The sequence below is a fragment of the Zootoca vivipara genome, chromosome Z (genome assembly GCF_963506605.1).
Source record: "Zootoca vivipara chromosome Z, rZooViv1.1, whole genome shotgun sequence".
In the NCBI taxonomy this organism is placed as follows: domain Eukaryota; kingdom Metazoa; phylum Chordata; class Lepidosauria; order Squamata; family Lacertidae; genus Zootoca; species Zootoca vivipara.
Window position 1 is genome coordinate 45,783,246 of NC_083294.1, and position 12,469 is coordinate 45,795,714.

Below are 12,469 nucleotides of genomic sequence, written 5' to 3' on the forward strand. Positions count from 1 at the left end.
CCCTGAACCCCTACCCCATCCCGAAAATGTTCTGAGTTAGACTTTGTTTGTACTGGAGCACTTTGAAGACTTAAAAAATTTGAACTCCGACATACTTCATACATTTTAACAAGGTTTAAATTCAAACCGGGCCAAAGACAGTCACTCTTTTTCCTGCTCCTGCTTCTAACAACTTTTTAAGTCTAAACACTGCCTCCTTTGAGGATCCCAGCACAGAGGCGTGTTTTATTAAAATTTTATTTATTGAACATGAGTCACAAGAAGGCACAGGACAGAATGCCAGATATCCAGTGTCCTCGAGGAAATAATTTTTTGGGGAGGGTGGGTTCTACCGTCCTTCCCAGGGGGGCTTTTATTTTTTAGGGATGCAGTAGTCTGTGCAACAGGGAACCATCAGGACGGCACACAAGAAGTCTGAGAATTCCCAACCTATTGACCTTCCTTCTTCACCCCACCCCTCCTTTTGAATGATATTGAATCATAAAGTAATTACATACAGGACAGATGGGAAAAGGTAACATTGCATTGCAGATGGGAAAAGGTAACTCTGGGGCACGGAATCATGCTTTCTGTTACAGACATCTGTCCCACATTAGACACTTTTTAAGATTATTACACGGCTGGTATTATGATGGTATTAATGTTACTTGTTGAGCTTTCTTTGGGTCTCGTATGAACTCCTCCCCAAAATAAACCCCGCTGTGCCTTCTGACCACAGGGCTGTGGCTGTGGAAATCTCGCACCTTTCATCTCATTTTTGGGATTGGGGTGGCAGTTTTGCTATGCTGCATTTTCTAGGCATGATGTGGGACACTCCCAAGAGCAATCCCTAGGTCTGGATTCCTTTAACAGTTTGAATCAGTGCGTCTGGCTTTCAGTGGATGAAGTATGCACCTATTAAAACGTTTTAAGGTTTTCTGTGTCCAGGAATCTATATTTGGCACTCTTGGGCATCTGCTGGAACCCTAGACAGTGCCCACCTTTGGTATCTGCCCTGGGTTCCCCTCTAACAGGTGATGGTGTTAAGGCAGGGGTTGGGAGCAAGTCAGCAATAACTCACAAGGTGTCAGTGAAGTTAACTCTGTAGTCAAAGAAACAAAACATCCCAGGCCTAGTGAGCACAGAAAATAACTTACCCCATGAGGGGATGTCCCTGCCTTCCTGCAGCTCTCTATGCCTCCTCCTCCCCTGGGTCCATCCCAAACAATCTGAGACTCCAATGCCCTCTTTGTCTGTGCTCTGCCCTCTTCATACCTCCGTGGATTCTGAGAGACCAGAGGGGAGGGGAGGGGAGCTGGTCACAGCAGGAATGGGAAATTCTCTGGCTTCTTCAGCAGCCTGTCTCATATCTGCCTCTTGGCCTCTCTAGCCTCCACTTCTGCCTCTGAATCTGCTCTGCTCTGTGGCATAGCCTCTTTCTGCTTCCAACACCCCCCCGTCTTCTTCCTGCGGCCACTCATTGTCACCCCACCACCACTCCCCGGGTCCTGAGCCTTCTTTCCTTGGGGGTTCACCAGCTGCTGACTCCCACCACTCCTCTGCATCCAGCCAGTCCATGGCAAGTGATCAGCAAGAATCTGGGTTTAGGGTTGTGCTGAAGAATCTCCCCCAGAGAGAAGAAAATGATCAGAGGGGAGGAAATTGTGGTGCATTGAACAATAAGAACGCAAGAAGAGCCCTGGTGGATCAGGCCCCAACAATCCATCTGGTCCAGTATTCTGCAGTCATAGTGGCCTTTGGGAAACCTTCAAGAAAGACCCGAGCACCTCTGCCCTCCCAGGGCTTCCAGCAACTCGTAGTCAGAAGTATTTCTGCCTCCAGCTGTGGAGGCAGAGCATGGCCATCCTGGCTAGTAGCCACCAATAGTCCCCCCCTCCTCCTCCAAGAATTTGTCCAGTCCTCTTTTAAAGCCATCCAAGTGGGTGTCCATCACTGGCTCCTGGTGGAGGGAGTTCCATAGCTTAACTCTGCATTTCATGAAGGGCTTTCTTTTAGACTGGGTGACCTCCATGTTCCCTTGCATATCTGAAGTTCTGTAACGGTTTGCTTTTTCCACCATCTTCCCAGTTGGGGCAGTCTCCCTCTTTCCTTTCCAATCCCCTTCACCTTTCGTCTTGTATTCTTCATGATGGTCAGGTAGGCATGTGTGTGTCCTATTGTGTTGCATCACTCCTGGATGATATTGGGTGCTGCAGAAATGCAATGGTAATAACTTGCAGGAGAGCATAAATCTTCTCAGAGTGGAAGGCAGCTTCTGCCTCTCCAGCATGAGGGTCTGGTTTTTCGTTTTTCAGAAACTTTGCTCTGTCCCACCTTTTGATTTCAGGGCTGGGGGAAGGCCACATTTGGTAGAGAACACCCATCACCTTGCTGTATCTCTGGGAGTTTGCAATACCTGAAATTGATTGGAGGGAGGATGATCAATCCAACTCCCAGAAACATCACATGTGTACCTTTTTGCACTATTGGAGGAAGGGTATGATATGCATGCTGGCTCTGGGCAGATAGAATTCTTAACCACATTTAATGCAAACTGTGGTTTGCAAATTGTGGATGAATCATAACCTTGCTTTCAGTCAGTCTTTAACTCTAGCTGAAGTATTCAGATGTCAGATGTTCTCTTTCACATTCAGATGTGGAGGAGAAACGATGACTAAGGATGACATATTCAGTAGCCTGTTTTGCACAGGAACGGCCAACTTTAATTCAGAGAAGAGATGCAAAGAGCTTCTCTGTGAATTAAGCATATTAGTGGCTGATGAAGGTACCTCCCTCCACTATTGATGGGGAGTGGGAGATGGTGGGGACATGCCTGCACCATTTTGTGGTTGTGTCTCTTTATCCGCTCTTTTTGATGCGGCAGTCATTTTGTGTCCTGAGGCCTCCACAGCAAAAGAGGCCCAAAAGAGGCTTCTGACCCTTGTCCTAAACAGTCCCCCCTCTGCCCAGACCCTTCAAAATAAAAGCGTGTGGCCCTAATTTGCAGTCCCTCCTAAATTAAAATTGAGCTTTGTTTATTACATCCAAAGCTTTGGAGACCCATTGGAAGCTTGTCCCCTTGTGTATAGTCAACTGGGGTTCTTCGGCTACAATTCCATGATTCTATGAACCGATTCTCCCCTTCCCTGCAGAATTCTTCAGAGAGCTTCTCGAGAATGCCGAGAAATCCTTGAACGACATGTTTGTAAGGACTTACGGCCTCCTGTACATGCAGAATTCGGAAATGTTTAAGGACCTCTTTGTGGAGCTGAAGCGCTACTACACGGGCGGCAGCGTCAACCTGGAAGAGATGCTCAATGACTTCTGGGCCCGGCTGCTGGAGCGCATGTTCCGCCTGGTCAACCCCCAGTACCACTTCTCGGACGAGTACCTGGAGTGTGTCAGCAAGTACACTGAGCAGCTCAAGCCCTTCGGGGACGTGCCCCGCAAGCTGAAGCTCCAGGTGACGCGGGCGTTCGTGGCGGCACGCACCTTTGCACAAGGCCTGGCTGTGGCGAGGGACGTGGTCGGCAAGGTGTCTGTGGTGAGTTGTTGTTGTTGTTATTGTTGTTGTTGTTGTTGTTAGAATTTATATACCGCCCTATATCCAAAGGTCTCAGGGTGGTTCACATTAAAAGATCACAATACAGAAAATAAAAGGAGGGTGGATAAAAATCAATTGGATTTTTAAAAAAAAATTAATCAGTTTTTTTCAAATTTAAACTGGATTTTTAAAATGAAATGCTTTTGGAGGAAAAAAAATCTTTCTAAAGATAGTTTTCTAATTAAGTTACATTATACTCCAAAGGCTATTCATCAGGATTTGTTTAAGTTTTTCATTTGTGCTAAAACCCAGTCTAAGGTGTTTTTTTTAATGATTTAAATCAAGTTTTACTGACTAGTGATTTAAATCGTGATTTAAATTGATTTGATGTAAATCAAATCCACCCTAAATAAAAGTTAAAAACAATAACCCAGTAATACACACACACACACACACACACACCAAAAAAGAGCCACATTTTAAAAGGGTATGGGATGTTGATCAGGTCAGCCAAAGGCCTAGTTTAAAAGGAACGTTTTATTTACTACTTGCTTTCATCCAAGGCTCTCCAAGCAACTTACGTTAAAGAAAATATGTGCACATGCATAATAACATTTGTCAAGGTAGATGGGCGGGGTGGAAAAATCATATAATACATAAGCATTTCATCTAACATACAACTTATGGAAAAGCAAAAACGATACACCAGCCCTGTAAACAGTAACAAGCAACGTTAGCAACAGTCAAACAGTAAGCAAAGCAATACTCTCATCCACTGATTAGCAGATAAACGAAACCTCGGTTCCCACCCCTCCCCCAGAACAAAAACCATTCACAGCAACCAACAATTCCCCCTCCTTAACCTGCCCACCCCAAAGTCTGGCATTAGCCCAGCTGCTGCAAATCAGCGGTAAGTGAACCCAGGGTCCTCCTCCAGGGGGCGTCCAGCACCTCTCCTATCCCTTCGGTGGGAAGCAGTAGCAATGCATAGCAAGGGAGGTGGTGGCAAACATTTGACCTGCTTTGCAGCTACCCTGGCTACTGCTCCTCTCTTGCTGCTGGTGGGGATGCAGGAGATAGGAATGCTTGCTGTTATTTCACCCACCACGGTGGTGGTGGTGGTGGGCTCATTGTCCACAACAGAAAGTGCTCTATGGTGCATCTGGGGGGGAAAGGGCTGTGGCTCAGAGGCAGAAGGAATAGCTTTGCACACTAAGTAAGATCTCCCTGGTCCAACCCCTAAGAGCACCTCCAGTTAAAAGGATAAGGAAGAACAGAATAAGAGACTGCTGGATCAGTCCAGTTGTCCATCTCCTCCATCATCCTGTTTTCAGTGGCTAACCGGTCCACAAGCAGGACCCGAGAGCAACACCACCCCTCTCTTTGCCTGATGCTCCCAGGAACTGCCTCTGACCATGGAAGCAGAGTAGAGCCGTTGTGGTAGTCGCTTATCTACCATGAGCTTGTCCAATCTATCCTCTTCTGAAACCATCCTAGGTGGTGGCCATTGCTGTCTCCAGTGGTAGCAGGTTCCATAAACATCTACCAACTCTGAGAAAGATCATGGGAAGCACCTTTTATGCCTGAAGAAGCTCTGGAGAGGCCCTGCTAGTCAGTGCATAGAATATTGGTCCAAGAGTCCTCAGCATGGTGCCTGTGTTTTGTGGCCCTGTCTGAGTCCCGTTGCTGAGCAAGCAGGGGACAGGAGTCTCTGAGGAACACTTCCTTGACAGTTCAGAGGTCAGGGAATCCAGATGTACACAGAGCAAAGGGTCCAGATGGAGAGCAGAAAGCGGCAAAATGGGGCTGGGAACCCCAGGCATTGTTTCCAGCATCTGACTGCTGCTCAGAGCTCTGTTTAAGAAGACCAGAGCCAGCTGCTTCTTACCAGTGCCTTCTCCTCTCTGTCACTGAAGGCTGATCAGCTGCAGGTAGAGTCACTCTGCCTTCTTGCCCTTCAAGCTGCTGTTCAGCAGGTGAAGCTGACTCCTGGCCCATGACACTATGGGCATCACAGCTCCTGCTGATACCCTCCTTAGTTCTCTGACAAGGCTCATCCCAGTTTTTAGTTTTACAGTGGTACCTCGGGTTACAGGTGCTTCAGGTTACAGACTCCGTTAACCCAGAAATAGTACCTCGGGTTAAGAACTTTACCTCAGAATGAGAACAGAAATCGTGTGGCGGCGGCAGTGGGAGGCCCCATTAGCTGAAGTGGTACCTCAGGTTAAGAACAGTTTCAGGTTAAGAACAGACCTCCGGAACGAATTAAGTTTGTAACCAGAGGTACCACTGTATTTAAAACTGAGTTGTTTTTCTTTAGTTAAGGGGGTTGCCTTTGGAGTAGGAGAAGTGTTTGGTCAAGGTTTATTTGGGGGGGGGGGTTAGGGTGTAGTATATAGTTATAGTTAGAGTGTAGTTGTAGACCTGCCCAAGGCTGGACGGGGCTACAAGACTATTGCCATATTGCCAAGCAGCTTGGTGAGAAGGTGACAACTGTTGGTGCAATAATTCGCAAATGGAAGAAACACAAAATAACTGTCAACCTCCCTCCATCTTGTGGAGTTGCAATGATCAGGAGAACGGTGATGAAGCACGGGGGGGACTAGTCAATGATCTCAGGGCAGCTGGGACCAGTGTCACCATGAAAACAGTTGGTAACACACCACGCCGTGAAGGACTAAGATCCTGCAGAGACCGCAAGGTCCCCTTGTTCAAGACAATGCACATCTGAATGACCCAGAGGAGAACTGGGTGAAAGTGTTGTGGTCAGATGAGACCAAAATCGAGCTCTTTGGCATCAACTCAACTCGCTATGTTTGGAGGAGGAGGAATGCTGCCTACGACCCCAAGAACACCACCCCCAGATTACGAGTCTATCACTCTTAACCACTACACCACACTGGCTCAGACAACTTCTTATATTTCTGAATGTGCCCCCAGGCCTCAAAGGGTTGGGGAACCTCTGGGCAAGATGGAGAAATACTCCAACCTTGTAGTACCGTGTTTCTCATATTATAAGACATGTCTTATATTTATTTTTTCCTCAAAAAAACACACTATGGCTTATTTTCAAGGGATGTCTTATTTTTTTCCTCCTCCTCCTGCTGCGGCCAGCATTGCTGCTGCGCCTATCACTATGTCTTATTTTCAGGGTATGGCTTATATTCCTTGAATGCTTAAAAATCCTGCTATGTCTTATTTTATGGGTATGTCTTAAAATATGAGAAACAGGGTAGGCAACTTCCAGTATAACTTTTTTTCATTAGAACATTTATTGTAATGATACCCCTTTAGCAATGTTTGTGGTTTCTCTCTCATAATGATGCTATTGACGCCTGTGTACAAGTCAGCTTCCTACGTAAATGCAGATCAAAAGGATGCTCTTAGATTGGCTGTGGAAACTATGGATTACTATAGCAGACCATTCAGAACAAAATACAAATCTGTTGCTCTTGTGTTGCAAGAAGCACTCTTTGAAACGTTACTGTACTCATGTTTTGAGTTTTCTTTGCAGCCCTGCAATGTAAACCCTCTCAGGGCAACTTACTCAGTAGAAAACAAGCATCATAGCAAAGCAATAGCAATATAAAAGTAAAATTCAATCATGGAAAAAAGACCTGGCAGCAATAAAATCTTGAGGTTTTGTTTTTAATAATTATAATGCCCGGGGGGGGGGGGGTTAAAAAGTTTTCATTGACTGAACTTGAAAATATAGCAAAGGAGGAAGCAGACTAGGCTCACTGTTGAGAGAATTCCACAAATTCCTGTAAAATGCGGAGTTTTCCCATTGTCTGATTTCCTTCCCTATCATTGTTTCCCAGCCTAAAAATCCTCTCCCTTCTGTCCCCGCATCCCACCCCACCCCCGAATTGCCTCAGCCCCCACGGAGATGTAACATCCATGATGGTTAGGCAATTGGGACCCTTCCTCCTCTTCCTTCTTACGCACCAGCACCCTTTCCCTCTTATGGAGTAGCAGCCCCTTGGGATCAATCATGTTGGCAGGCCCAATTCAGGTGTCATGGTGCCCACTTACCTAACTGTGTACCACGTGAATTTATTTCAGTTTTGCAGATCTGCGGGAATTCTGTGTAGCCAAATTCCTTGGCCTTAATTTTCAGCCCACTCCTGAGGAACCTGAATTTCTTACCCAACACCACCTCATTTTGCATTATTATTATTATTATTATTATTATTATTATTATTATTATTATTATTATTATTCCAACATTCTCTGTCAAGTGTTTCAAGTGCTCATGTGCTGGTGGGTGGGTGAGTTTTAATGTTGGCCAACAGAGGCATTAAATGCAAAAGCTGCACTAGTGGAAATTTGTTGTGTTGAAGACTGTGCAGCAACTAAGTCACCAGCAACCAGCTTATGCATTCTCTTGCACGGGGAAAAAACATTTTGCCAACAGGACACATAATGCCAAGTCACTTTAGTTTAGTGCTACAGTGGATACAGCTCATTATCATTACAGTTGTTTGCACTTTTTAATTTATAAAAGTATATATTGCAATTCATAAAAAATATATATATAAGCGGCTCTTCTTATTTTCACAAACATAAAGTAGTGTATCCAATAGGAACTTTCACCATGTAAAAGCAATCTGCAGCGGGCCTTCCTTTTCCTATGCCTTTGATATAACGAAATCTAATCTGAGCTTTGTTCGAGCAGAACCTATCCACTACTCCTCCAAATGTTACTTTGCCCTTTGGAGGACAGGGCTCTGGGGGTTTTCCCCCCCAAGCAGAATTATTCTTGTTCCTGCCCTTCGGATGATTGGGGCTATAAATTTCACTTACCAGTAATTATAGGACATAGGCCGGTGGGTGCCAAGGGGGTAAATCTGAGCAGAGCCCTTTCAAGTGCAGGTGAAATGTATTAATTTGCAATATGATTTCTCTCTCTTCCTTCCACCCTGGGCTGCTATTTTCAACCAGTGTGAATGACTTTGCGGAGGTTTTCTAAAAGTATGGGAACTTTCTCTTTCAAATGTTCTCTCCCTCACCCTCCCTCACCCCCCCCCACCAGAAACTGTGACAGAGAGGGCAGGGGAATTGGGATATTATTGAACCCTTGACAGACATTAAAATCAACAGGTTTAAATTGCTGCCAAGCATGGACATTTCCTGCCTAAGCCTCAAGGGCACTTAAACAAAAAGTACGGTATGTTTGGTGGGGGCAGGAATATGTAAGCCAGATACCTCAGTGACTCAAGGTGGAGGGGAACTTGATATTTTGCAATTCATAGATTTCAGAAATACCCTCATAATGAACAACACATGGCTAAATTATATGTCATTTAAAATTGGGGCTAAGCTGAAAAGCGGTTAGGAAGAGGGGCAGAATGTGACATTTCTGTGAGCCGTTTCTGGCAGCATCAGATTCCCCTCTTGAGTCTTGACAGTTCATTTCTGATGCTCCAAAAGAGACCAGAATTCTTCACTTATGCAGGACTTGTTGCCTTCAGTTGACAATACAGCCATGTTGCCAAATCCAATTGGCTACCTACCAACGTTGTCCTGATACATAGCTTGACACCTGTTAAAATTTCAAGCAACGCTTTTAAAAAATAACATGTCTAACTAAAGAAAAAAGTGTGTGTGTGTGAAATGAATGTGCTTCAGTCTACTCAGAGCAAGACTAATACTGGATGTCACACAGTTATGTTTTAGACACAATGTTGTTGTTCAAAAAAAGATAAGCTAATATGTGACAAATTTAAACAAATTGCTTTCTAAAGCCTGGCCAATGGTTCCAGAAGTAGCAAACCTCTACATCAGGGGTCAGCAACCTTTTTCAGCCATGGGCCGGTCCACCGTCCCTCAGACATGTGGGGGGCCGGACTATTTTTTTGGGGGGGGGATGAACGAATTCCTATGCCCCACAAATAACCCAGAGATGCATTTTAAATAGAAGGACACATTCTACTCATGTAAAAACACGCTAATTCCCAGACCATCTGCGGGTCGGATTGAGAAGGCGATTGGGCCACATCCGGCCCACGGGCCTTAGGTTGCCTACCCCTGCTCTACATGGAAGAGGAATATAATATAGTGGTACCTCGGTTTACAAACACTTCAGGTTACAAACGCTTCAGGTTACAAACTCCGCTAACCCAGAAATAGTACCTCAGGTTAAGAACTTTGCTTCAGGATGAGAACAAAAATTGTGCACCGACGGTGCAGCAGCAGCAGGAGGCCCTTAGCTAAAGTGGTACCTCAGGTTAAGAACGGTTTCAGGTTAAGAATGGACCCCCCAGAATAAATTAAGTTCTTAACCCGAGGTTAAGAAAAAAAGAAAACAATGCCCGACCTGAAGAACATGGAGCAGATGATTCAGCAGGGGAAACACAGCCTAGAATAAGTAAGGAGGTAATACAAGAATACTTGGCTCGTTTAGATGTATTCAAGTCTCCAGGGCCAGATGAACTACATCCAAAAGTATTAAAAGAACTGGCAGGTGTGATTTCAGAACCACTGGCAATAATCTTTGAAAATTCCTGGAGAACAGGCAGACTGGAGGAGGGCAAATGTTGTCCCTGTTTTCAAAAAGAGGAAAAGAGAGGACCCAAACAATTACTGCCCAGTTAGCCTGACATCAATACCAGGAAAGATTCTAGAGCAGATCATTACACAAACAGTCTGTGAGCACCTAGAAAGAAACGCTGTGATCACTAAAAGTCAGCATGGTTTTCTGAAAAATAAGTCATGTCAGACTAATCTGATCTCATTTTTTGACAGAATTACAAACCTGGTAGATGAAGGGAACGCTGTGGAAGTAGCCTATCTTGATTTCAGCAAGGCCTTTGACAAGGTGCCCCATGATATTCTTGTAAAGAAGCTGGTAAAATGCGGCCTAGACAATCCTACCATTCAGTGGATTTTTAACTGGCTGGCTGACCGAACCGAAAGGGTGCTCATCAATGGCTCCTCTTCCTCCTGGAGAGAAGTGACTAGTGGGGTGCCAGAGGGTTCTGTCTTGGGCCCAGTCTTATTCAACATCTTTATCAATGACTTGGATGATGGGCTTGAGGGCATCCTGATCAAGTTTGCAGATGACACCAAATTGGGAGGGGTGGCTAATACCCCAGAGGACAGGATCACACTTCAAAATGACCTTAACAGATTAGACAACTGGGCCAAAGCAAACAAGATGAATTTTAACAAGGAGAAATGTAAAGTACTACACTTGGGCAAAAAAAATGAAAGGCACAAATACAGGATGGGTGACACCTGGCTTGAGAGCAGTACATGTGAAAAAGGACCTGGGAGTCTTGGTAGACCACAAACTTGACATGATTCAACAGTGTGATGCAGCAGCTTGAAAAGCCAATGCAATTCTGGGCTGCATCAATAGGAGTATAGCATCTAGATCAAGGGAAGTAATAGTACCACTGTATTCAGCTCTGGTCAGACCTCACCTGGAGTACTGTGTCCAGTTCTGGGCATATAGTTCAAGAAGGATACTGACAAGTGTCCAGAAGAGGGCAACCAAAATGGTCAAAGGCCTGGAAACGATGCCTTATGAGGAACGGCTTAGGGAGCTGGGTATGTTTAGCCTGGAGAAGAGAAGGTTAAGGGGTGATATGATAGCCATGTTCAAATATATGAAAGGATGTCATAAAGAGGAGGGAGAAAGATTGTTTTCTGCTGCTCCAGAGAAGCGGACACGGAGCAATGGATTCAAAGTTCAAGAAAGAAGATTCCACCTAAACATTAGGAAGAACTTCCTGACAGTAAGAGCTGTTCGACAGTGGAATTTGCTACCAAGGAGTGTGGTGGAGTCTCCTTTGGAGGTCTTTAAGCAGAGGCTTGACGGGGGTTGGACTGGATGGCCCTTGTGATCTCTTCCAATTCTATGATTCTACCACTGTAGTTTCTTTTCCTTTTTTGTATTTGTTTTTGCTTCTGTCTGCCCCACCCGCTGCCGCTGCTACTGCCACCCAAGCCTCACTTGCTTCTTGATCCTCTTAACTGGAGATATTGGGGATTTAACTTTGGGACCCTCTGCATGTAGAACATGTGTCCTTATCGCTGACCTATGACCTCTCCTTCCCTCCTTATTGTGTGGGCAAAGCTGTGTGTGCAAAGTTGTCCTCTGTTCCTTAATAACAGTGAGGGAGACCATTCCAAACAATGGGACCAGTCACATTCTCCCCCCTTCTTGGGTTTTTACTTACAACCAAGTTTCCAGCCACATGAGGCAAAGCCAGGCAGTGTGGACTCTTTTAAGCCAGGTGCAATTTCCCCCCAAAAGATTTCCAATTCCAATCCAAGGTGTCGACCAACCAGACTTGTTTCCTAGTCACCAGACTCCTCAGTTAAGTTAAGGGCTCTTAATTGTTGTGTGAGATGCAGCAGGGAGACAGAGACGTGTCTTGTTATTCACATGAAGAAATCTCCACGGGATGGATTACTCTGCTGGCATGCAGAGCTACGGAAATCTGGAGACTTGAGAACTGTTTGTTCCCACCTTAAACTTGCTAACATGCAGCTCCGACATCTAAGTCTTGAAACCCTAAACTGTAGCACAGTTTTCCTTTCCAGCTAAACACAGTCCCAAAGCCTTTCTGGAGGATTTATCACTGAAACACGTGTGTGTGTGTGTGTGTGTGTGTGTGTGTGTGTGTGTGTGTGTGTCCTTTTGTACATTCTACCTCCTGACACTGCAGCACATGTTGCTGAGTTGTGTTGTGCTGCTTTTCAAACTGCCAACGAACCACAACCACTTCCAGCACATTCTATTCCAGGGGTAAAGAACTTCAGTAGGCCAAATATGTATTTTGTGGTTTGATATTTTGATTCTATTCTGTGAAGCACCCTGAGACCTCCGGGTATAGGGCGGTGTAGTTCTTTCTCGCCATGCAGTTCTTTCTCGCCATTTAAATTTAGCATGGCCTGGTGGTATGCTGGTCAAAAAGCCCCAGCTCTGTAATGGAA

The 12,469-nt window shown here is 45.2% G+C and overlaps 1 protein-coding gene across 1 annotated transcript in view; it reads left to right on the top strand.

Moving 5' to 3' along the window:
- GPC4 (glypican 4) overlaps window positions 1-12,469 on the top strand; it is a 110,894-nt gene that overhangs the window by 77,914 nt on the left and 20,511 nt on the right. The window contains exon 3 of the mRNA XM_060270287.1: window positions 3,132-3,523. Within this exon, the coding sequence (XP_060126270.1) occupies window positions 3,132-3,523 (392 nt within the window). The remainder of the gene's footprint in view (window positions 1-3,131; window positions 3,524-12,469) is intronic.